Here is a 27,421-nt window from a genome sequence, read left to right on the forward strand (position 1 = left end):
TAATGGATTTTTTTTATTGTTGGAGCGGGACAGATTTGGCTACTCGAACTTTGAATTCTAAACTCATATTTATTATTTAATGTTATGTTAGATTTATTGTTTGTTTGTTTGAATGCCAAATTATAGCAATATTTGAACTTACAAATATTGTGATAATACAGTTAATACACTTCCCTAAGTAAGTGGCATGTCCATTACTCTCTCCCAACAGAGAGAGGGAATTTCAGTGATTTCAACTAGATTCACCCATTATGGAGTCGGGAACCCCTTTTTGTAAATACCTTTCAAGACAAGAACTCCTGTCCTAAATGGGTTAAAGTAGGGAGACCACCACCTCCAATCATTACACACAAGCTAGTTATATTTTACAACTCTGCAACTCTGTTACGCGTAGAAATCCCCCTATTCAAAATGTACTCGAGTGAAAGTACAAAAGTATCTGCATCAAAATGTACTTAAAGAAGTACTCATGTTGCAGAATGTCCCGTTGTATACAAGTTGAAAATGTGTACAAAATCTTTTAAAAATAGCCGATCTACGAGCTAACAATGTGTCGCACCGTGACGCATCGTGAGCTTGTAGATCGGCTATTTTCAAATGGCCGAAATGTATATATATAGGGTTGGTTGAAGTGGTGAATGTATGTTTTCTAATCAAAATTTACAATCTCCAAAGTAAGTAGTAGTAACTAAAGTTTCCAAATTATTGTAGTGGAGTAAAAGTAAATTGTTTGGCTCTGGGATGTAGTGGAGTAGAAGTAACAGTATTGGAAATCGGAAATACTCAAGTAAGGTACAAATACCTCAAAACTGTACTTAAGTACAGTACTTAAGTACAGTACTTAAGTAAATAGTTACTTTACACAGTGCAAAGTACACACCGTGTCATTATTCCACCACTATGTATTGACATGAATGTTGCCAAACAATAGCATTCCAGCTGTCAGCAGTGACAATGGTGAGACAGCTCTCGCTCATTGCCCTGGTCAGGTTTCACCCAATTAATCTAGTCAGGATGGCATCTGCAGAATGACGGCCATGTCGGCCTATTGTATCAGTTCCCCCCGATGACACATTTCAGCTGCCCCGAGTCAGACTGTCTGACTGACCGACGGAACAACACCAGATTAATCTCTCCCAGGAATGTTGTTTTGTTCCTGCATGCTAAAGCCTATAGCCTGGGTTTAGATGTCTGTCCCCCAACGTTATGTAGTGACCATGAGGCACGTCGTGCCGTCGTCGTGCACTACACACTACACAGACATTTCCCCAAGTCTCCTGAACTTGAACGCAGCGTTTTGCGTTGAACTCGTTTGTTTAGAAGTCCATGTCGTTACAGCGCATCTCCAGTAGATAAAGGGTGCTGTGTTGATGAAATAGATGATCTACAAGCTCTCAAGGCGTCGCAGTAGATCTGCTATTTTAGCCATTTTTGTCCAAAAGTGCCCTCTTACGGTATTTCAGCCCCTGTAGTCAAGTAAATAAAGTATGTAGTAAGTAATGACATTTAGAAAATATTGCCATATAATAGGTTATCAATGGTGTCATCTTGGATTAAGGCAAATTTAGGGTATTGAGCAGATTTGTGTAGATTTATTTTTTTATCCTGGCTAGTAGACTTTGGGCTCCATCTTGCGCCACCCCTTACCCCTTATCCCTAAACTTATTTGCCATTTTTACTATTTTAAAACATTTAAAAATAGTTCAACTATAGCCAATCTACATCAACACGTTGTTAGCTTGTAGATCGGCTATTAGTACAATTTTAAAATGTTTTAAAATAGCAAGAAATCACACCCGTGTGAACTGAGTGGTCCAACTCCCCTCTCTCCCCCCCCCTCCTCTCCTCTCTCTCTCTCTCTCTCTCTCTCTCTCTCTCTCTCTCTCATTAGCAGGCAACAGTGCAGCACTAATACTATCTCTCTCTCTCTGTTTCTGGCAAACAGCGCCCCTACTGGTACTCAGTCATACTCGTGCTCATTAATACATACATACATAGGTGAACACATACATAGGTGTACACGGACATTGCTGGTTGTAGGAGTGGTTGGGCACCACTCAAAAATGGCAAATAAGTTTAGGGATAAGCCAAGGGGTCAGAATCAGGTGATAAACAAAATAATCCAATTTTGTCCCTTGCCTCTCTAACACTCTCTGCACGCTAGTGACTGGCTGTAGTCAGCAGGGAGTTGAAAGAAAGGTCTCGTCTCACATGTTTCAAAGGGCAGCGGGTGTCGCGTTTGTTTTAAGCAACTCCTCAAGCAACATGACCTCACCATGAGACAGTGGCTGTCCTTTCAGCAGTAGCTGTACCACTGACTGACAATGAACTTTGTACGCTACATGACAGGCGCTATGGGCCTACGAGACAGGGGACTGATGAACTGGAATTCCATGGTGTAGGCTTGCAAGAAAAGCTATGTATAGAATGTTTATGCTGCTTGGAATTCATAACTCTTTTAAAATTACCGTATAGACTTTATCCTCAATGTTTGTAAACTATAAGGGTTTAATTCAGCATTATTACATGATGAGGTGTTCGTTTGTGCCAGGAATCATTTTCAAAGTGCTTTTTGTTTAGACAAAGTTTCAGTTTTTTTGGGGGGCAAGGATATTATTTAGGAATAAGTCTATTCAATTCTTTACCAATCTGGGAACCCATTGGCAACACAAAGGAAACACAGCACCCTCTTAGTCTGCCTCGAGAGGCTATTTAACTCAATATTTAGGGATTGGGTGAAATATCGCACAAAAAAGGAAAAAATTTAGTTTCGAAAATTGCCATCTTTTTTTTTATGTCCTCACAAGTATAGTTGTGTGTGTGTGTGGATTCTGTGATAGAACCAATTTCCCTCTATGGTTGCGAGATCTGGGGACCTTTAGCAAACCATGACCTTGAAAAATGGGATAAACACCAAACCGAGACCCTACACACAGAACTCTGCAAATCCATTCTCCGTACCCAGCGGAAAACACCAAATAATGCATGCAGGGCAGAATTAGGACGATACCCACTCATAATCAAAATAAAAAAGAGAGCACTTTTACAAGTTCTACAACCACCTAAAAGAAAGTGACCTAGATGCACTCCATAACAAGGCACTCACACACAGTGAAACTCTAGAGAGATGCCCCCTCAGCCACCTGGCCCTGGAACTCCGGACACAAACAGAGCCACGAGATAGAAAACCCATTGGACTAAACCAAATTATAAAACAGCAAAAGGAAAACTATCTGACACATTGGAAAGAAGCAACACAAAAGCAGAGTAAACTAGAATGCTATCTGGCCCTAAACAGAGAATACACAGTGGCAGAATACCTGAGCACCGTGACCGACCCAAAACAAAGAAAAATCTTAACTAGGTACAGACTCAGTGAGCACAGTCTCGCGATCGAGAAAGGCCGTCATAGGCAGACGTGTATCCCGAGAGAAGACAGACTATGCACTCACTGCACACAAAATGAAGTGGAAACCGAGCTACACTTCCTAACCATCTGTCCATTGTACCAAGACATCAGAGACACATACTTCCCACTGATTACAACCACACACAGAGATTTTGAAAACATGACCAACGACAAAAAAATCCCATATCTGCTGGGCGAAGTACAACAATGTGCAAACACAGCAGCAAGATTTGTGAGTTGCTGTGATAGGAGAAGGATATCAAATGGAACACAACCACCCTAAAGACTAAGCATTGTGTATATTCCTGCACTATACCTGCATCGAGTGACCTGGGTACATAGAATTTGATCTATTGAAGATTCTGACCTTCTGTGTGTGTGTGTGTGTGTGTGTGTGTGTGTGTGTGTGTGTGTGTGTGTGTGTGTGTGTGTGTGTGTGTGTGTGTGTGTGTGTGTGTGTGTGTGTGTGTGTGTGTGTGTGTGTGTGTGTGTGTGTGTGTGTGTGTGTGTGTGTGTGTGTGTGTGTGTGTGTGTGTGTGTGTGTGTGTGTGTGTGTGTGTGTGTGTGTGTGCGTGCGTGCGTGCGTGCGTGCGCGCTGCGCGCGCACGAGTCTTTGTATATGAGTGATCTTATGGCTGATCTTTGCTCAAATATCTTCAAGGACTACTCCTGTTACCACTGTGTCAATTATTCTCCATCAGGTTCATCATCATTTTCCATCATTTGTTTGAAATCTATACCCCAAGAGTAGGCGGAACCCTGGAGGCTATCGCTCGTTTCTCGGCTATCGGGAACAAAGTTAACATACGTTGACTGAAGGACTTTCACTTGGCCATAGTCATGAGCGTAATGTATACCTTTGAGACACCTCTCCTGTTCCGTCACTGTGGACAATGGGCCTAGCATGTAAGACTATGTCCTCCTGAGGCTAAAGCTAGCGAAAGATGCTCGTTGATGTTACGTGTATAGATACTGCTAGGTTTACACAGATCTGTGGAGATGTGACAGGGATGCCACTGGAGTCAGCGCCAGGCTTTAGTCATGCAAGCGTACTTCATTACAGACCCGGAGGTATGGCACATGTCACTGAATGCAAAGGGTCTCTGTAGCAGTGATTCAATACTGGTGCACTGGAGTGATAGAAGCCCTCGATTCTCACTCTATTCTCTTTTTCTTTGGGACTTTTCATGCCTTTATTTATTGAATGGGGAGAGAGTGACACGCGGCGAAGGCCGTCGGGCTCGGGAGTCGGCTGGCTGGGCAGCCTAGGTGCCCAGACGGTTGAGCTTAACCGCCCAGGGTTTTGAGGACGGATTAATCGCATTAGAAATATTATTATTAGTGCTGATTAGACAGAGTTTTGTCAGAGCAGCAGCAAAATTGGCTTTAGGAATGGAACAAAAAAAACAAAACAATTCAAAGAATAAATTACATTCTCCTGCCTGTGGGGCAGGTCTACACCTTCGCTATGCCTTAGATGCATGTCATCGTGTTCACCTTGCTTACTGTAAGTAGTGTAAGTAGTGTCTGCTAAATGCCTAAATTGTAATTGTAGTTGGTTCTGATGGTTTTGATCAATATAGCACTTCTGGCGATGGAAGTGGCCTTGATACAATCAATTCATTCTTAACTATAGTGACACTGTCCATGTCCCCCCCCCCCCCCCCCCCCCCCACCCCGGAATACCAATTTTCCACTTCAGACGTTCAGGGATAAACAGCGTCTCTGGATTACTGTGCTTCTTTATGTCATCATAACTCATAATCCACTGTGACCCCAAATTACACTGACGGTTTGTACAGTAAAGTGATTAGCAAGGAAGGAACAGCTGTTCTCTTTGTCCCGTGCTCGTCCACTGAGGAGAATGCAGTCTGGGTCTGGTCTGGTTCTGGTCTGTGTAGAGTTTAAGTTGTTCTGCTCTTTCTCGCAATCTTCACAATATTGTCCTTAAATCAACTGGCTGAATGCTTACTGATACTGTCAGCAGCACATACTTTATGTTAATTCAATTGGCCACCCCATACATTTGACATTATATATGGTATCTTTCTTGTTCACTGATAGTTGACAGTAAAGATTATTTATTATTATTATTATTATTATTATTATTAAGTCATATAATTATGACTTTATATATGGAATGGAAGTTGCTGATAACCAAACAATGGGTCGGGACCCAGAATGGGTTTAATATTGACCAAAACCAGAGCAGAACTCCCACCACGGGACTCGGGCAATCAATTAATACAGTTGCAACCACTATATTAATTTCATATATAGTGGTTTTTCATACAGCTTTAGTTCAAAGAATCTGAACTATCCCTTTAAGGTTGACGGGCTAAAAGGTTTGTGACCCACTGTGACCCACTGCTCCAGTGCAGTGTTTCAGGGACAGTGTTCTGCTCCAGTGCAGTGTTTCAGGGACAGTGTTCTGCTCCAGTGCAGTGTTTCAGGGACAGTGTTCTGCTCCAGTGCAGTGTTTCAGGGACAGTGTTCTGCTCCAGTGCAGTGTTTCAGGGACAGTGTTCAACAGAACAGCTAGAGCACATTCCCTTGTCTTGTTGCTGAGGCAAACTCCAAGAACAGTGACATCATTAGAAAGGACCAGGGCTTGCAAGTCACAGCTCACTACTGTAATGCTTATGCTGCGTTCGTTCACTCAGGCAGATGCATAGATACTAAGATTCACATCGTATTCTTTGTGCTTCATTTTATATTTGGGTCCCATGATGCAGGAAAAGAGAAGGGAACCCTCAGCACACTCATATGCTCCAAAAGGTTTATTTATTGACGACGTTTGGAGCCAAGGCTCTTCATCTGGTCAAACCCACTTAAATAGACACCCACGGGTCACGTTACTAGTCAGTGGGTGGAACCAACACAACATGGTCATGGTCCCAGGATGCAGGCCAGGGAGACACATTTCTGTTTTGGGGTTTGGAGCTGAAAAGGTTTGGAAACCCTAGTTAACCCTTTAGTGCTTTGGTTTTATCCTCACAACAGATGACCTCATGTGTCCACCAGCCAGCCCGCTATGGGTGCTGTGATGTCATAGCGTCCTCATAGATAGACCCAGACTGAACATCCACCTGCCTCCTTATTGTATGTTACCCTGGGGAGAGATAAGGGGGGGGTGTCACATAAAAACCTTTAAAATGTAAAAGACATTACATGGAGCTCTCCAGCGTTCACTGTTTGTCTGCCCACCACAGTCTCGCTTCCCTTAATCCAATTAGACATCAATGTGAAGGGATCTCCGATCCACAGAGCGATTAGCGGGCTCTTCACGCTGCAGCCACTCGACCCAAACAAACCTCGCCTTATGCTGCTCTATGCTATTATGCAGCTGTGTCCCATCATGCAGCGGCATAATAAACAGATAAGGCTGGACTTTGATTGGTCCAGAAGCCTTTTGGAAACCACTTTCAACCTGGCATTTACTGTACATTTTGGGCATGTCAATATAGAGTGCCGCAGTCCCGCCCCCTTTCATGGCAACTAGAGACCCGGAAAATAATTCCCTGTTCATTTTCCTCATAGACTTTTTAAAAAGTATTTATTTAAAGACGTTTATGCCACGGACAAAGCCATCTCGAGTTGTGACAAATCATGACAATAAACACAATGTTTTTGGCCGATCAAATAATTAGAAAGAAGAAGAAAAACACTTTTCTGTTTTGTTTTTCTTCTAACAAATTATTTGATTTGCCCAAAACATTGTGTTTATTGTCATGATTTGTCACAACTCGAGTTTGCTTTGTCTGCAGCATAAACGTCTTTAAATAAATACTTTTTGAAAAGTCTATGGGGAAAATGATCAGGGAATTATTTTCCGGGACTCTCGTTGTCATGAAAGGGGGCGGGTCTGCGACGCTCTATAGGTGAAACGTTTAAAAAGAGATTTGAGAAAAAAAAAAGGGGGAAAAAAGCTCACAGTAGTCAAAGCACATCACATTGTGACACGTTGGGAGCTTGTAGATCAGCTACTTGAACTCTCTGGCTTCTGACAATGTATTTAGGGCTTAAGTGGTTAAAAGTGAACCTGTTTGGCATGTCATGGCAGGTCAGTGGGATGCCATTGTACTACGGAGTCGGAGTATAATTTAGGCTTAACTTGTGTGTTTGCCACTGTCTTTCCTCCTGTTGTGAAGCAGACATTGAACATGGTGAAATGATGTCTGCTGGCTATGTTTGCTTGTTTATTTTCCATAAGATAACCACTTAGACCACTGCATACTTGGGTCCCCCAGGGGTCGATCCTTGGGTCCCCCAGGGGTCGATCCTTGGGCCACAACTTTTTTCCCTCGACACACCAAGTGCTATATCTTGCTTATCCCTTATCCCTAAACTTATTTGCCTTTTTTATTATTTAAAAAAACCTTTTAAAATAGTTCAAATAGCTGACCTACAAGCTCACAACGTGCAGATGTAGATCGGCTAGTTGATCTATTTAAAAATGATTAAAATGATATGCAGTCCATGTCTCACTAATGGAGCTCATTAAAACCTCTACATCCTCTTCTCTCCCTGAACACTGTGTCCACTAATACTATGACAAAGAATGTTCGTCGACTACCTTTTTTCACTGACGAAAACTAAACCGAAACTAAATGAAAACTAAGCTATGATGACTAAAAACTAAGACTAAATATATGGACAATTATAAACTAGACTAAAATGTTAGGAAGGGACTAGTGGACAAGAGATCCAGTATAACTCATTTTACACTTGGTTTGCATGTTGAAAATAGCCAATCTACAGAGAGCTTATAGATCGGCTATAGTTTCAGCAAGTGTAAAATCAGTCATTACGATGGCATCAAGGCCTGCCAAAATACATTTTAGTCGACTAAATCAACTGTAGATTTAGTCAACCTAAATCTTATGATATATAGTCGACTAAAACTAGACCAACACGAAACCATTCCAGTGACAAAAACTAAATGAAAACCAAGAGACTATGACTAAAACTAAAATCAAACTTTGCTGTCAAAATCAACACTGTTGTGGTCCTCCTCCTCCTAACGCACATCAAATCAACACTGTTGTGGTCCTCATCCTCCTAACACACATCAAATCAACACTGTTGTGGTCCTCCTCCTCCTAACACACATCAAATCAACACTGTTGTGGTCCTCCTCCTCCTAACGCACATCAAATCAACACTGTTGTGGTCCTCCTCCTCCTAACGCACATCAAATCAACACTGTTGTGGTCCTCCTCCTCCTAACACACATCAAATCAACACTGTTGTGGTCCTCCTCCTCCTAACGCACATCAAATCAACACTGTTGTGGTCCTCCTCCTCCTAACGCACATCAAATCAACACTGTTGTGGTCCTCCTCCTCCTAACGCACATCAAATCAACACTGTTGTGGTCCTCCTCCTCCTAACACACATCAAATCAACACTGTTGTGGTCCTCCTCCTCCTAACGCACATCAAATCAACACTGTTGTGGTCCTCCTCCTCCTAACGCACATCAAATCAACACTGTTGTGGTCCTCCTCCTCCTAACACACATCAAATCAACACTGTTGTGGTCCTCCTCCTCCTAACGCACATCAAATCAACACTGTTGTGGTCCTCCTCCTCCTAACGCACATCAAATCAACACTGTTGTGGTCCTCCTCCTCCTAACGCACATCAAATCAACACTGTTGTGGTCCTCCTCCTCCTAACGCACATCAAATCAACACTGTTGTGGTCCTCCTCCTCCTAACGCACATCAAATCAACACTGTTGTGGTCCTCCTCCTCCTAACACACATCAAATCAACACTGTTGTGGTCCTCCTCCTCCTAACGCACATCAAATCAACACTGTTGTGGTCCTCCTCCTCCTAACGCACATCAAATCAACACTGTTGTGGTCCTCCTCCTCCTAACACACATCAAATCAACACTGTTGTGGTCCTCCTCCTCCTAACGCACATCAAATCAACACTGTTGTGGTCCTCCTCCTCCTAACGCACATCAAATCAACACTGTTGTGGTCCTCCTCCTCCTAACGCACATCAAATCAACACTGTTGTGGTCCTCCTCCTCCTAACGCACATCAAATCAACACTGTTGTGGTCCTCCTCCTCCTAACGCACATCAAATCAACACTGTTGTGGTCCTCCTCCTCCTAACACACATCAAATCAACACTGTTGTGGTCCTCCTCCTCCTAACGCACATCAAATCAACACTGTTGTGGTCCTCCTCCTCCTAACGCACATCAAATCAACACTGTTGTGGTCCTCCTCCTCCTAACGCACATCAAATCAACACTGTTGTGGTCCTCCTCCTCCTAACACACATCAAATCAACACTGTTGTGGTCCTCCTCCTCCTAACGCACATCAAATCAACACTGTTGTGGTCCTCCTCCTCCTAACGCACATCAAATCAACACTGTTGTGGTCCTCCTCCTCCTAACGCACATCAAATCAACACTGTTGTGGTCCTCCTCCTCCTAACACACATCAAATCAACACTGTTGTGGTCCTCCTCCTCCTAACGCACATCAAATCAACACTGTTGTGGTCCTCCTCCTCCTAACGCACATCAAATCAACACTGTTGTGGTCCTCCTCCTCCTAACGCACATCAAATCAACACTGTTGTGGTCCTCCTCCTCCTAACGCACATCAAATCAACACTGTTGTGGTCCTCCTCCTCCTAACGCACATCAAATCAACACTGTTGTGGTCCTCCTCCTCCTAACACACATCAAATCAACACTGTTGTGGTCCTCCTCCTCCTAACGCACATCAAATCAACACTGTTGTGGTCCTCCTCCTCCTAACGCACATCAAATCAACACTGTTGTGGTCCTCCTCCTCCTAACGCACATCAAATCAACACTGTTGTGGTCCTCCTCCTCCTAACGCACATCAAATCAACACTGTTGTGGTCCTCCTCCTCCTAACGCACATCAAATCAACACTGTTGTGGTCCTCCTCCTCCTAACGCACATCAAATCAACACTGTTGTGGTCCTCCTCCTCCTAACGCACATCAAATCAACACTGTTGTGGTCCTCCTCCTCCTAACGCACATCAAATCAACACTGTTGTGGTCCTCCTCCTCCTAACGCACATCAAATCAACACTGTTGTGGTCCTCCTCCTCCTAACGCACATCAAATCAACACTGTTGTGGTCCTCCTCCTCCTAACACACATCAAATCAACACTGTTGTGGTCCTCCTCCTCCTAACGCACATCAAATCAACACTGTTGTGGTCCTCCTCCTCCTAACACACATCAAATCAACACTGTTGTGGTGGTCCTCCTCCTAACGCACATCAAATCAACACTGTTGTGGTCCTCCTCCTCCTAACGCACATCAAATCAACACTGTTGTGGTCCTCCTCCTCCTAACGCACATCAAATCAACACTGTTGTGGTCCTCCTCCTCCTAACGCACATCAAATCAACACTGTTGTGGTCCTCCTCCTCCTAACACACATCAAATCAACACTGTTGTGGTGGTCCTCCTCCTAACGCACATCAAATCAACACTGTTGTGGTCCTCCTCCTCCTAACGCACATCAAATCAACACTGTTGTGGTCCTCCTCCTCCTAACACACATCAAATCAACACTGTTGTGGTCCTCCTCCTCCTAACGCACATCAAATCAACACTGTTGTGGTCCTCCTCCTCCTAACGCACATCAAATCAACACTGTTGTGGTCCTCCTCCTCCTAACGCACATCAAATCAACACTGTTGTGGTCGTCCTCCTCCTAACACACATCAAATCAACACTGTTGTGGTCGTCCTCCTCCTAACGCACATCAAATCAACACTGTTGTGCTCCTCCTCCTCCTAACGCACATCAAATCAACACTGTTGTGGTCGTCCTCCTCCTAACACACATCAAATCAACACTGTTGTGGTCCTCCTCCTCCTAACGCACATCAAATCAACACTGTTGTGGTCCTCCTCCTCCTAACACACATCAAATCAACACTGTTGTGGTCCTCCTCCTCCTAACGCACATCAAATCAACACTGTTGTGGTCCTCCTCCTCCTAACACACATCAAATCAACACTGTTGTGGTCCTCCTCCTCCTAACGCACATCAAATCAACACTGTTGTGGTCCTCCTCCTCCTAACGCACATCAAATCAACACTGTTGTGGTCCTCCTCCTCCTAACACACATCAAATCAACACTGTTGTGGTCCTCCTCCTCCTAACGCACATCAAATCAACACTGTTGTGGTCCTCCTCCTCCTAACGCACATCAAATCAACACTGTTGTGGTCGTCCTCCTCCTAACGCACATCAAATCAACACTGTTGTGGTCCTCCTCCTCCTAACACACATCAAATCAACACTGTTGTGGTCCTCCTCCTCCTAACGCACATCAAATCAACACTGTTGTGGTCCTCCTCCTCCTAACACACATCAAATCAACACTGTTGTGGTCCTCCTCCTCCTAACACACATCAAATCAACACTGTTGTGGTCCTCCTCCTCCTAACACACATCAAATCAACACTGTTGTGGTCGTCCTCCTCCTAACGCACATCAAATCAACACTGTTGTGGTGGTCCTCCTCCTAACGCACATCAAATCAACACTGTTGTGGTCCTCCTCCTCCTAACACACATCAAATCAACACTGTTGTGGTCCTCCTCCTCCTAACACACATCAAATCAACACTGTTGTGGTCGTCCTCCTCCTAACGCACATCAAATCAACACTGTTGTGGTCCTCCTCCTCCTAACGCACATCAAATCAACACTGTTGTGGTCCTCCTCCTCCTAACACACATCAAATCAACACTGTTGTGGTGGTCCTCCTCCTAACACACATCAAATCAACACTGTTGTGGTCCTCCTCCTCCTAACGCACATCAAATCAACACTGTTGTGGTCGTCCTCCTCCTAACACACATCAAATCAACACTGTTGTGGTGGTCCTCCTCCTAACGCACATCAAATCAACACTGTTGTGGTCCTCCTCCTCCTAACACACATCAAATCAACACTGTTGTGGTCCTCCTCCTCCTAACACACATCAAATCAACACTGTTGTGGTCCTCCTCCTCCTAACACACATCAAATCAACACTGTTGTGGTGGTCCTCCTCCTAACACACATCAAATCAACACTGTTGTGGTCCTCCTCCTCCTAACACACATCAAATCAACACTGTTGTGGTCGTCCTCCTCCTAACACACATCAAATCAACACTGTTGTGGTGGTCCTCCTCCTAACGCACATCAAATCAACACTGTTGTGGTCCTCCTCCTCCTAACACACATCAAATCAACACTGTTGTGGTCCTCCTCCTCCTAACGCACATCAAATCAACACTGTTGTGGTCCTCCTCCTCCTAACGCACATCAAATCAACACTGTTGTGGTCCTCCTCCTCCTAACACACATCAAATCAACACTGTTGTGGTGGTCCTCCTCCTAACGCACATCAAATCAACACTGTTGTGGTCCTCCTCCTCCTAACGCACATCAAATCAACACTGTTGTGGTCCTCCTCCTCCTAACGCACATCAAATCAACACTGTTGTGGTCCTCCTCCTCCTAACGCACATCAAATCAACACTGTTGTGGTCCTCCTCCTCCTAACGCACATCAAATCAACACTGTTGTGGTCCTCCTCCTCCTAACGCACATCAAATCAACACTGTTGTGGTGGTCCTCCTCCTAACGCACATCAAATCAACACTGTTGTGGTCCTCCTCCTCCTAACGCACATCAAATCAACACTGTTGTGGTCCTCCTCCTCCTAACGCACATCAAATCAACACTGTTGTGGTCGTCCTCCTCCTAACACACATCAAATCAACACTGTTGTGGTCGTCCTCCTCCTAACGCACATCAAATCAACACTGTTGTGGTCCTCCTCCTCCTAACGCACATCAAATCAACACTGTTGTGGTCCTCCTCCTCCTAACACACATCAAATCAACACTGTTGTGGTGGTCCTCCTCCTAACACACATCAAATCAACACTGTTGTGGTCCTCCTCCTCCTAACACACATCAAATCAACACTGTTGTGGTCGTCCTCCTCCTAACGCACATCAAATCAACACTGTTGTGGTCCTCCTCCTCCTAACGCACATCAAATCAACACTGTTGTGGTCCTCCTCCTCCTAACACACATCAAATCAACACTGTTGTGGTGGTCCTCCTCCTAACACACATCAAATCAACACTGTTGTGGTCCTCCTCCTCCTAACACACATCAAATCAACACTGTTGTGGTCGTCCTCCTCCTAACACACATCAAATCAACACTGTTGTGGTCCTCCTCCTCCTAACGCACATCAAATCAACACTGTTGTGGTCCTCCTCCTCCTAACACACATCAAATCAACACTGTTGTGGTCCTCCTCCTCCTAACGCACATCAAATCAACACTGTTGTGGTCCTCCTCCTCCTAACGCACATCAAATCAACACTGTTGTGGTCCTCCTCCTCCTAACACACATCAAATCAACACTGTTGTGGTCCTCCTCCTCCTAACGCACATCAAATCAACACTGTTGTGGTCCTCCTCCTCCTAACGCACATCGCTTGGCCTTCCTCTTTTCCAGCCCAACATCGGTCGCCTCGGCACCCCCCACGGGCCCTCGGGGGACAAGGTGGCGGTTGTCGCCGTGGACGACTGTGACACCGCCATGGCCATTCGCTTCGGTGGCCAGATTGGGAATTACTCTTGTGCGGCCCAGGGTACACAGACTGGACTGAAGAAGTGAGTTGTCTTTGCGCGTGTGTGTGTGTGTGTGTGTGTGGGGTGCGTGTGCATGTGTGCTGCTCACGGGCATCGGGCAACGACGGGCATGTATGTACAGTATATATGAATCAATCCATGATTCCACTGTCTCTCTTTGGTTTCCCCTCTATCTCTTTATCTCTCTCTCTCTCTCTCTCTCTCTCTCTCAGTTCTTTCAGTTCAGTTCTTTTTGGTTCTTAGTCCATGAGCCAGAGCTCCAAAATTGGTGGGCAAAACTATAATAAACTATCAAATTGTTTATAGGATCAATATAAGTAAATTAATACATAACCCTTCCACAGTAGTAGCTTTTTCATATTTTCTATTCTTTGCATATTTTCCTATATAATGCCTCGTTTGCATATTTAGAAATGTAAAATTTGTAATACAATAAATCATTGTCTTTGTGTAAGTAATCAATTGGGGAAGTTTCATGGTGATGCCAATCTAATATACTGTATATGGTTTTGCGCACTCAATTCATAATGAATTCCAATTTTGGAGCCCATGGACTAAGAACCACAAAGAACTGAACCAGTTCACATTGTGGAAACAGGGTCTCTGTGTCTTTAGACTGCTCTTGATGCTTGTTGTTCAGAATGCCCTCCTTAAATCCATGAGTCTCAATTCTTATGCAAATCTCCTATACAGTATATGACCTAATTTCTTATTCACATTTAAATGCTCCGTTTTGCTCTAACATAAATACTGTACAAAAGAGGTCATTATTTAAATGTATTCATGAATACCTGCTATGTCAGCAGTGGTCATTCAAAGAAACAGGGAGTTTTGTGATCACTATAGCTTGAACTTTCTTCCCGGGTGAGAGTATAATCTTTCAATAAATCTAAAACAGTCTTGTAGAAAAACAAAAGGAAAAAGTACTTTATTTTACATGGCAGAATTTAACCACTTGAACCTCCTGTACTTAGTGAACTAATACTCAGTTGACTGGGGTCGGCTCTGTACTTGATATGTTAATCTGTTTACCTCAGTCCACACCAAATCTCTGAGCAGAAAATAGCCAATCTATAAGCTCACAACGCATTGTGTTGGGATGTATTGTGAGCTTTAGAGACGCTATTTGTTTTTATATATATATATTTTTTTGTGGCTTTCGCCTTTTTTTTATTCTTTTTTTTATAGAGGGACAGAGACAGTAGGCTTCCTTAGGTCTAGTAGGACTATATTAGATAATAAAAAAGAAATCTCCGTAAAATGTTGCAAAACAAATACATATTTAGCACCATGTTCGAATGCCCCCGCCCCCCTGTCAAAATGTGCTAGAACAAAAGAAAGCAGCAAATTAAAAAACACTCCTCTTTTACTTTATTTACTTATTTACTTACTTTTTACTTTATTTTTCTAATAACCTGGTTGAAAAAACCCAAAGTTGTCCTTAGTAGATAAGTAGATAAAGTAGATGAAAAACAATGCCTGTGCTTTGCACCCTGTTCTGGTTTTCATCAGGGCCTTCGACTGTTGGCAGCTATAACTGGGCCAACTCACTCACTCACACTTATGTGTCATAGCCCACATGGACTAATGCGTTTGCAAATATAAATAAAAGCAGTACTTTAAAATCTAACAGACACATTTGGTTCCATTTGTACACTCAAGAGTTAAGGGGGTTCTTGCAAATAAAACGTTTGAAAACGTTGGACTCGTAATGTGCCGTAGTTTAGTAGTAACATATTCTGGAGAAAACCGTTCAGTAATTCAGTAACGGATCAAATCTAAAATTTGCCACGGACAAGACCAAGTCTTTCATCCCCTGCCTTAAAGTTTAGATTGAATTTGATGTTTTTCTGCTCATGCCTTAAGGTCATTAGACCTGACTGGACCGCTGCTGCTTGGCGGAGTTCCCAACCTACCGGAAGATTTCCCAGTTACCAACCGGAACTTTGTGGGCTGCATGAAGGACCTGACCATCGACAGCCAGCCTGTGGACATGGCTAGCTTCATCGCTAACAATGGCACCTATGCGGGTATGAGGCGCATCATTAAAGATGGAGTGTCACTATATTACATATTATAGTTTTTTTCATTGGCACGTTTGACTGTCAATGGTTCAGCCTCCAGGAAGAAACCCTAAATACAAATACATCATTGCATATACAAACGACTCCAGGGTGTCTAATGAAGTACTGTCACCTCATAGACACATGAAAAACTGGAAAAATACAAAAATTGTGGCACTCCATCTTTAAATATATACGTTTTTTCATCAAAGACAGAGGGCCTTGGAATCCTTTTCTTTGCAAGTCTGCAATTTTCACCCTTTGGGAAAAACCTGTTCTACTTTGAAAACCTTTTTTTGTTTGTTCATCATGAGAGACACATCATTGTCTTAACCACATGTAACCCTGGTATACAATAACTATTTTTTTCCCCCATTTTTGGTGCACTCAGGTTGTACAGCAAAGAAGGACTTCTGCTCCAACGTCGTGTGTCAAAATGCAGGAACGTGTGTCAATAAATGGGGCACCTACGCTTGTGACTGTCCACTGGGCTTCGGGGGCAAGAACTGTGAACAAGGTAAAAGAGAAGTGACTGTGCGTGTGACCCTGTGACTGTGTGTGTGTGTGTGTGCGTGTGCGTGTGCGGGCGTGCGTGCGCGCGTCCGTGTCTGCCTGCCTCTGTCGAAAATGTTTTGGTTTGAAATAGATATAATGTGTCCATGCACGTGTGTTTACAAGCGCACGTGTGTGCGCATGTCATTGTATTTCACCACGTGCACTTTGTCAGACAAATACAGAATTCCAGTAATTCCCGCATGAAGCCCAGCTTGGAGGAAACGGACAGTAAACGCTAATGGGGTCATGTTTCCTGCCAATGAAAGAAACCCTCACATTCCTGCATTCCACAATAATAACACTGACCTTAAACCCTGCAGGAGTGCACAGGTTGTCTTGTCCATTAGACGAGACAATACTGCACTGTAAAAAAAAGAATACTGTTGATATAATTCCTCTGCTTATTGTCGCTGATCGCTATACCCCTAAAACTGGCCTCTGAAGTCAATTATGCTCGACAACATTTCCATTTCGTTGTGAAATCTATCAGAAAGAACAAAATCAGATTAGAAGTAGCTCTACATTTTCCAAGAGCTTATAGTTTTAGCTTAACTCTGTGTTATTGATGATTGCAACCCATGATCAAAATGGCTTCCTTTGTATTGTAACGGATGCCGAGCTATTGGTTGTGAACTGTATGTGTGCACAACACATGCGTTTGGATTTTCTTTGGCATTATCCATATCCTCATGTGAAGAAATGTAGAGCCTTATCAATCATTCACGACATGGATTTTGTGTGCATTGCATGGAAGGACATTATATAGGTACTGTATATCGAGGAAACACTTTATTTAGTGAGCAATATCTGTATCGAGTCGTCACATCATCATCTCTCCATCATTCATCATTTTTCGACCGCGGTCGAGATCATGGATTTCACAATGCCACACCAGACTTCCCGGTCCTTCATTGCCATCTCCAGTTCCTGCTTACTGATGCATGTGTCCCTAGCGATGACATCAGGGAACGACAGTTTTCTACCTCTGGTCTGCTTTGAGGCAGGACTCCAGAGTAGAAGGGAAGATATAACCTCATTGTCAGCTCTGTAGCAGTGGCCAGTAAACTGTGTTCTTCTGGATCGGACTAGTGAAGAAACACAGGGAAGGTTGCAGTATATTAGATTAGTCGATGGGTGGACTAGTGAAGAAACACAGGGAAGGTTGCAGTATATTAGATTAGTCGATGGGTGGACTAGTGAAGAAACACAGGGAAGGTTGCAGTATATTAGATCAGTCGATGGGTGGACTAGTGAAGAAACACAGGGAAGGTTGCAGTATATTAGATTAGTCGATGGGTGGACTAGTGAAGAAACACAGGGAAGGTTGCAGTATATTAGATTAGTCGATGGGTGGACTAGTGAAGAAACACAGGGAAGGTTGCAGTATATTAGATTAGTCGATGGGTGGACTAGTGAAGAAACACAGGGAAGGTTGCAGTATATTAGATTAATCGATGGGTGGACTAGTGAAGAAACACAGGGAAGGTTGCAGTATATTAGATTAGTCGATGGGTGGACTAGTGAAGAAACACAGGGAAGGTTGCAGTATATTAGATCAGTCGATGGGTGGACTAGTGAAGAAACACAGGGAAGGTTGCAGTATATTAGATCAGTCGATGGGTGGACTAGTGTAGAAACACAGGGAAGGTTGCAGTATATTAGATCAGTCGATGGGTGGCTCTTCTCTTCCAAGACAGATTTTGCGCTCTCATTAGAAGGCGGGTGTAAAGGTGCCATCCAACCGTTTCTCTAGTTTCTTTGGAAGGGTCCATGTCTCAGAGCCATAGAGTAGAATCGGCTCAACGGTCGTCCTAAATATCTTTTACTTTTAACATCTTACTAAGCTGGGATGAGCAGATCTTATGCATGTCATTGCAGGCTGACCAGGCCATACCCTTCCTAGAGTCGTCACATTTGTAACTCATTCCTAGGACTATTTCAGGAATACATTAGTATTTCACAACTACTACAGTACTATATTATCGTTAACATAATAACATAATGCTATATCTCATGTCTCAATCCTTCCTTCCTTGCCCTACACAGTCATGCCGTCCCCCCAGCACTTCAGCGGCCATGCTCTGGTGTGGTGGCAGGAGCCGGAGGTCACCATCGCCATCCCCTGGTACCTGGGGCTGATGTTCAGGACGCGCCAGAGCTCTGGGACTCTGCTGCAGGCCAACGCTGGGGACTTCTCCAGGATACAGCTGCTGGTGAGCATCTGGAACATGTCTAATGATAATGGAATGTTAAAAAGCATCAAGGGAATAGAACAATAACAATACATTAGGACTGTGTTATAGATACGGCACTATGTCAGGAGTATATGCTAAGTAGACCTTCTGCTGTCAGCATTTTTCTTCCTATTTCCCGCCCTCATGTTCTTACCATACCGCACACGGTTGTGGGTTGAAATCACACACACCACTACAGGGCAACCAGACTGTAGGCCTATTCTCACGTTGGCAATGTGAAGGGAAAGTTAATAATACTTCACCTTTTAGCCAAATGCCCCTTCATGGAAAGCTTAAATGTTGAACTTCACACAACAAATACACAACATTCTAAATATATGTCTATGATGCCTCTGGTATCAATGTCTTGCACTTTGACTACAGGCTGGTATAGGAAAATGAAACAGCTGGAAAACATTAAGAAATACCAGAGGTGCTTTAACCCATTCTGGGTTAAAACACCCCTTTTGGTCTTTTAAGCTATTGAAAAATAGAAGCTCATAGCGTGGCACAAATATTTGAATATATATTCTTTCAGAGCGAATGTTTTTTTTAACTCAACTCTCTGCTTCTGGGGAGGTCCCTGGAACAACATATTTTCAGATGGGGGTCGGTGGCCAATTACATATATAGTTTTTGGGGTCCTTGACATGAAATATTGAGCACCACTGGCACTGATACAGAAACATGAGGTATTTCATAAAACTGTCTGAAGACATTTTTTAAATTCCGACGTCGGTTCAAAATGGGTTAAAGCAGCATGGGTTCTAGTGGAGTCCATGCACTGGGGAAATAAAGTATGAAACATTTTCTCTCTCTCATTCTCCCTCCCTTTCTATCTGTCTTCCTGCCTTTCTCTCTCCCTCTCATCTCATCTCATCTCATCTCGTTCTACCACTGATTTCATTTCCTCCCCTGACTGACACTGACCTCCCTGTTGTTGTTGTTGTTGTTGTTGTTTGTCCAGCTGAGCAGCAGACACCTGCGTTTCCAGGTCTTCCTCGGGGTGAAGCGTGTGGCCGTGCTGGACTTCACCCAGGTGGGTCTATAAATACAACGTTATTGACCTGGACTTCACCCAGGTGGGTCTATAAATACTACACTATTGACCTGGAGTACTACAGTGTTTATAGGGCTGGACTTCACCCAGGTGGGTCTATAAATACTACGTTATTGACCTGGAGTACTACAGTGTTTATAGGGCTGGACTTCACCCAGGTGGGTCTATAAATACAACGTTATTGACCTGGAGTACTACAGTGTTTATAGGGCTGGACTTCACCCAGGTGGGTCTATAAATACAACGTTATTGACCTGGAGTACTACAGTGTTTATAGGGCTGGACTTCACCCAGGTGGGTCTATAAATACTACACTATTGACCTGGAGTACTACAGTGTTTATAGGGCTGGACTTCACCCAGGTGGGTCTATAAATACTACACTATTGACCTGGAGTACTACAGTGTTTATAGGGCTGGACTTCACCCAGGTGGGTCTATAAATACTACGTTATTGACCTGGAGTACTACAGTGTTTATAGGGCTGGACTTCACCCAGGTGGGTCTATAAATACAACGTTATTGACCTGGAGTACTACAGTGTTTATAGGGCTGGACTTCACCCAGGTGGGTCTATAAATACTACGTTATTGACCTGGAGTACTACAGTGTTTATAGGGCTGGACTTCACCCAGGTGGGTCTATAAATACAACGTTATTGACCTGGAGTACTACAGTGTTTATACGATACGATACAACATTATTGACCTGGCATACTACAGTGTTTATAGTTTCAATGTGCCAATATTCTACTGTTGGACGGACATGCAGATAGGATCTTGGTTTACTGATGATCCTAGACTATTTATATGCATTTGATTTATTAACCTTGTGTTGTTGTCTTGCTTCTTGCTGTCTTGCTTCTAAACCAACATCGTTAAACCAGTGGATATGTTCTCGTTCCTGATTGTTTCTGTGATTATAATTTTTTCTGTGATAAAGTTGTATCGTATCGTTATTGCTTACTGTAAATCGCTCTGGATTAAGAGTGTCTGCTAAATTCCTAAATTGTAAATAAATTATATCGATTTATTTAAAAATGTATTTTAATTGAATAATCGAGAAACTTTATATAATATTTTTTTGGAATTGTTTAGTAATTTCTGTTCTGTTCTCTACTTTAAAAAAAAAGATCAATAACATGTATTTATTTGATGACCTGTGTTCCACCTCTAGGTGTGTGTCAACGATGGAGAATGGCACCATGTGCAGGTGGAGCTCAAGAGCATCAAAGATGGAAAGGACATCAAATACGTGGCCCGGGTCTCTCTGGACTATGGGATGTTCCAGGTATGTTGGGGTGTCTCTGGACTATGGGATGTTCCAGGTATGTTGGCCATGGGTGTCTCTCTGGACTATGGGATGTTCCAGGTATGTTGGGGTGTCTCTGGACTATGGGATGTTCCAGGTATGTTGAACAGGTGTCTCTCTGGACTATGGCATGTTCCAGGTATCTTGGCCAGCTAGAACAAAACGATGGTATTATTATTATTATTTATTTCTATGCCACAAACTGATCAAGAGGATGAACCATTCTTACCCCGTCCCCGTCTTACTGACCCCAGTTGTCCCCAGTAACCTCTAGCATCTTAACCCATTCTGACCTGAGATCAGATTCTATAAACGTCTTCTACATCCTGACAGTTTTCTGATAAAGCTATGTTTCTATGTCAGTCGTTCTTCGATTTTTCAAAAATAGCAGACCTACAAGCTCGTATCGCGCCACTCGGTGGCGCGATATGAGCTTGTAGATCTGCTATTTTTAAATAGTTAAAGCATAACATGATGCTGACACCAAAATGGGTTCCCGTTCAGAATGGGTTAAATTTGCATCCAGGGACCCTCAGAGATCCCTGAGGGGGTCCCAGGGGATCCCCAGCTAAAATAATAATAGTTAGGAGGAACCAAATGGACCCTTACAGGTCTGTAACTCTCAGAGTTATGGGGGTCCATTATTACATTTGCATGTTGGTACCGCATGTATGTACTCTGCTCATTTTCATGCTTTTATTGTGCTTTGAGTATGCTGTTCTCTCCACAAGAACTTTGTTATTTATGGGTTGAATCGGTGGGGTGGGAGCGGCTATCTTTGGGAGAGCTTTTGTTCTGTTTTGTCCTGTGTGTGTATATATATGGATGTACTGTAAACTAAATTAATGCATGGGGGTCCTTCAAATGAAATAGTTTGAGAAACAGTACGTATTCTCACTCTTAACTTTCATTCAACCAGCAAATATGGACATTATTGTATCTGTATCTGTTCTGTATTATGAAAATGCAGGTGTCATTGTACATCACGTCCTCCATTAAAACACAGTTGTGACCGTGTTTTCTCCAGAGGTCTGTGGAGATCGGGAACGAGCTGCCCGGCCTGAGACTGAGGAGTCTGTTTGTAGGAGGTCTGATGAAGAAGGACGGCTCTGTGATGAGTGGACTGAAGGGCTGTATGCAGGTGAGACTCACTATGGCTCTGTGATGAGCGGACTGAAGGGCTGTATGCAGGTGAGGCTCACAATGGCTCTGTGATGAGCGGACTGAAGGGCTGTATGCAGGTGAGGCTCACAATGGCTCTGTGATGGGCGGACTGAAGGGCTGCATGCAGGTGAGGCTCACAATGGCTCTGTGATGAGCGGACTGAAGGGCTGTATGCAGGTGAGGCTCACAATGGCTCTGTGATGAGCGGACTGAAGGGCTGTATGCAGGTGAGGCTCACAATGGCTCTGTGATGGGCGGACTGAAGGGCTGCATGCAGGTGAGGCTCACAATGGCTCTGTGATGAGTGGACTGAAGGGCTGCATGCAGGTGAGGCTCACTATGGCTCTGTGATGAGCGGACTGAAGGGCTGTATGCAGGTGAGGCTCACAATGGCTCTGTGATGGGCGGACTGAAGGGCTGCATGCAGGTGAGGCTCACTATGGCTCTGTGATGAGCGGACTGAAGGGCTGTATGCAGGTGAGGCTCACTATGGCTCTGTGATGAGCGGACTGAAGGGCTGTATGCAGGTGAGGCTCACAATGGCTCTGTGATGAGCGGACTGAAGGGCTGCATGCAGGTGAGGCTCACTATGGCTCTGTGATGAGCGGACTGAAGGGCTGTATGCAGGTGAGGCTCACAATGGCTCTGTGATGAGCGGACTGAAGGGCTGCATGCAGGTGAGGCTCACAATGGCTCTGTGATGGGCGGACTGAAGGGCTGTATGCAGGTGAGGCTCACAATGGCTCTGTGATGGGCGGACTGAAGGGCTGCATGCAGGTGAGGCTCACAATGGCTCTGTGATGAGCGGACTGAAGGGCTGTATGCAGGTGAGACTCACAATGGCTCTGTGATGAGCGGACTGAAGGGCTGTATGCAGGTGAGGCTCACAATGGCTCTGTGATGAGCGGACTGAAGGGCTGTATGCAGGTGAGGCTCACAATGGCTCTGTGATGAGTGGACTGAAGGGCTGTATGCAGGTGAGGCTCACAATGGCTCTGTGATGGGCGGACTGAAGGGCTGTATGCAGGTGAGGCTCACAATGGCTCTGTGATGGGCGGACTGAAGGGCTGTATGCAGGTGAGGCTCACAATGGCTCTGTGATGGGCGGACTGAAGGGCTGTATGCAGGTGAGGCTCACAATGGCTCTGTGATGAGTGGACTGAAGGGCTGTATGCAGGTGAGGCTCACAATGGCTCTGTGATGGGCGGACTGAAGGGCTGTATGCAGGTGAGGCTCACTATGGCTCTGTGATGGGCGGACTGAAGGGCTGCATGCAGGTGAGGCTCACTATGGCTCTGTGATGAGCGGACTGAAGGGCTGTATGCAGGTGAGGCTCACTATGGCTCTGTGATGAGAGGACTGAAGGGCTGCATGCAGGTGAGGCTCACAATGGCTCTGTGATGGGCGGACTGAAGGGCTGTATGCAGGTGAGGCTCACAATGGCTCTGTGATGGGCGGACTGAAGGGCTGCATGCAGGTGAGGCTCACAATGGCTCTGTGATGAGTGGACTGAAGGGCTGCATGCAGGTGAGGCTCACTATGGCTCTGTGATGAGCGGACTGAAGGGCTGTATGCAGGTGAGGCTCACAATGGCTCTGTGATGGGCGGACTGAAGGGCTGCATGCAGGTGAGGCTCACTATGGCTCTGTGATGAGCGGACTGAAGGGCTGTATGCAGGTGAGGCTCACTATGGCTCTGTGATGAGCGGACTGAAGGGCTGTATGCAGGTGAGGCTCACAATGGCTCTGTGATGAGCGGACTGAAGGGCTGCATGCAGGTGAGGCTCACTATGGCTCTGTGATGAGCGGACTGAAGGGCTGTATGCAGGTGAGGCTCACAATGGCTCTGTGATGAGCGGACTGAAGGGCTGCATGCAGGTGAGGCTCACAATGGCTCTGTGATGGGCGGACTGAAGGGCTGCATGCAGGTGAGGCTCACAATGGCTCTGTGATGAGCGGACTGAAGGGCTGCATGCAGGTGAGGCTCACAATGGCTCTGTGATGAGCGGACTGAAGGGCTGTATGCAGGTGAGGCTCACAATGGCTCTGTGATGGGCGGACTGAAGGGCTGTATGCAGGTGAGGCTCACAATGGCTCTGTGATGGGCGGACTGAAGGGCTGTATGCAGGTGAGGCTCACTATGGCTCTGTGATGAGCGGACTGAAGGGCTGCATGCAGGTGAGGCTCACAATGGCTCTGATGAGCGGACTGAAGGGCTGTATGCAGGTGAGGCTCACAATGGCTCTGTGATGAGCGGACTGAAGGGCTGTATGCAGGTGAGACTCACAATGGCTCTGTGATGAGCGGACTGAAGGGCTGTATGCAGGTGAGGCTCACAATGGCTCTGTGATGAGCGGACTGAAGGGCTGTATGCAGGTGAGGCTCACAATGGCTCTGTGATGAGTGGACTGAAGGGCTGTATGCAGGTGAGGCTCACAATGGCTCTGTGATGGGCGGACTGAAGGGCTGCATGCAGGTGAGGCTCACTATGGCTCTGTGATGAGCGGACTGAAGGGCTGTATGCAGGTGAGGCTCACTATGGCTCTGTGATGAGAGGACTGAAGGGCTGCATGCAGGTGAGGCTCACAATGGCTCTGTGATGGGCGGACTGAAGGGCTGTATGCAGGTGAGGCTCACTATGGCTCTGTGATGAGAGGACTGAAGGGCTGCATGCAGGTGAGGCTCACAATGGCTCTGTGATGGGCGGACTGAAGGGCTGTATGCAGGTGAGGCTCACAACTAGGACTTCAATGTCACCATTACATAGAACTTTTGATTCGAAGAAAAAATAGTTAGGCGCCATTATTTTCTGCGCCACCACTGTACAACAAATTATAACATATTAGTGGTTAATCAAACCAATCGATTTTTCGATGAATTGAGTATGAACGGAAACAATGGAAATATCTTGGATTTAAATCCTCATTGTATGTACATATGTATTGTACATTGTATTGTATTGAACTGTACTTTCCTGTGATTTTTTTCTGCAAACTGCAAACTCAAAAGTCAATTATGAAAAATATTGGTTCGATTTGTTGATATAAGAACTAAATGATTGATTGAATACTTTATAGAGGGTATGCGTGTGACATCATCGTACCTGGAAGTTATGCGGGAACGCCCACTGAAACTACTTTCTGGCCTCGACAGCCCATTCATCCAAACATTAAAGTCCTGTCTGAATGCATTAAACAATGTTAAACTCACCAACATTAAAGTCCTGTCTGAATGCATTAAACAATGTTAAACTCACCAACATTAAAGTCCTGTCTGAATGCATTAAACAATGTTAAACTCACCAACATTAAAGTCCTGTCTGACTGCATTAAACAATGTTAAACTCACCAACATTAAAGTCCTGTCTGAATGCATTAAACAATGTTAAACTCACCAACATTAAAGTCCTGTCTGAATGCATTAAACAATGTTAAACTCACCAACATTAAAGTCCTGTCTGAATGCATTAAACAATGTTAAACTCACCAACATTAAAGTCCTGTCTGAATGCATTAAACAATGTTAAACTCACCAACATTAAAGTCCTGTCTGAATGCATTAAACAATGTTAAACTCACCAACATTAAAGTCCTGTCTGAATGCATTAAACAATGTTAAACTCACCAACATTAAAGTCCTGTCTGAATGCATTAAACAATGTTAAACTCACCAACATTAAAGTCCTGTCTGATTGCATTAAACAATGTTAAACTCACCAACATTAAAGTCCTGTCTGACTGCATTAAACAATGTTAAACTCACCAACATTAAAGTCCTGTCTGACTGCATTAAACAATGTTAAACTCACCAACATTAAAGTCCTGTCTGAATGCATTAAACAATGTTAAACTCACCAACATTAAAGTCCTGTCTGAATGCATTAAACAATGTTAAACTCACCAACATTAAAGTCCTGTCTGAATGCATTAAACAATGTTAAACTCACCAACATTAAAGTCCTGTCTGATTGCATTAAACAATGTTAAACTCACCAACATTAAAGTCCTGTCTGATTGCACTAAACAATGTTAAACTCACCAACATTAAGTCCTGTCTGACTGCATTAAACAATGTTAAACTCACCAACATTAAAGTCCTGTCTGATTGCATTAAACAATGTTAAACTCACCAACATTAAAGTCCTGTCTGATTGCATTAAAACAATGTTAAACTCACCAACATTAAAGTCCTGTCTGATTGCATTAAACAATGTTAAACTCACCAACATTAAAGTCCTGTCTGATTGCATTAAAACAATGTTAAACTCACCAACATTAAAGTCCTGTCTGATTGCATTAAACAATGTTAAACTCACCAACATTAAAGTCCTGTCTGATTGCATTAAAACAATGTTAAACTCACCAACATTAAAGTCCTGTCTGATTGCATTAAACAATGTTAAACTCACCAACATTAAAGTCCTGTCTGATTGCATTAAACAATGTTAAACTCACCAACATTAAAGTCCTGTCTGATTGCATTAAACAATGTTAAACTCACCAACATTAAAGTCCTGTCTGATTGCATTAAACAATGTTAAACTCACCAACATTAAAGTCCTGTCTGATTGCATTAAACAATGTTAAACTCACCAACATTAAAGTCCTGTCTGATTGCATTAAACAATGTTAAACTCACCAACATTAAAGTCCTGTCTGATTGCATTAAACAATGTTAAACTCACCAACATTAAAGTCCTGTCTGACTGCATTAAACAATGTTAAACTCACCAACATTAAAGTCCTGTCTGACTGCATTAAACAATGTTAAACTCACCAACATTAAAGTCCTGTCTGATTGCATTAAACAATGTTAAACTCACCAACATTAAAGTCCTGTCTGATTGCATTAAACAATGTTAAACTCACCAACATTAAAGTCCTGTCTGACTGCATTAAACAATGTTAAACTCACCAACATTAAAGTCCTGTCTGACTGCATT

The 27,421-nt window shown here is 44.0% G+C and overlaps 1 protein-coding gene across 1 annotated transcript in view; it reads left to right on the forward strand.

Moving 5' to 3' along the window:
• LOC310857311 (cadherin EGF LAG seven-pass G-type receptor 1-like) overlaps nucleotides 1-27,421 on the forward strand; it is a 115,202-nt gene that overhangs the window by 36,723 nt on the left and 51,058 nt on the right. The window contains exons 6-12 of the mRNA XM_083762925.1: nucleotides 13,958-14,115; nucleotides 15,961-16,124; nucleotides 16,549-16,674; nucleotides 18,759-18,925; nucleotides 19,914-19,985; nucleotides 21,182-21,295; nucleotides 22,344-22,457. Of these exons, the coding sequence (XP_083619051.1) occupies nucleotides 13,958-14,115; nucleotides 15,961-16,124; nucleotides 16,549-16,674; nucleotides 18,759-18,925; nucleotides 19,914-19,985; nucleotides 21,182-21,295; nucleotides 22,344-22,457 (915 nt within the window). The remainder of the gene's footprint in view (nucleotides 1-13,957; nucleotides 14,116-15,960; nucleotides 16,125-16,548; nucleotides 16,675-18,758; nucleotides 18,926-19,913; nucleotides 19,986-21,181; nucleotides 21,296-22,343; nucleotides 22,458-27,421) is intronic.

Source organism: Protomyctophum parallelum (genome assembly GCF_964188405.1).
Source record: "Protomyctophum parallelum genome assembly, chromosome: 4".
Taxonomy (NCBI): Eukaryota; Metazoa; Chordata; class Actinopteri; order Myctophiformes; family Myctophidae; genus Protomyctophum; species Protomyctophum parallelum.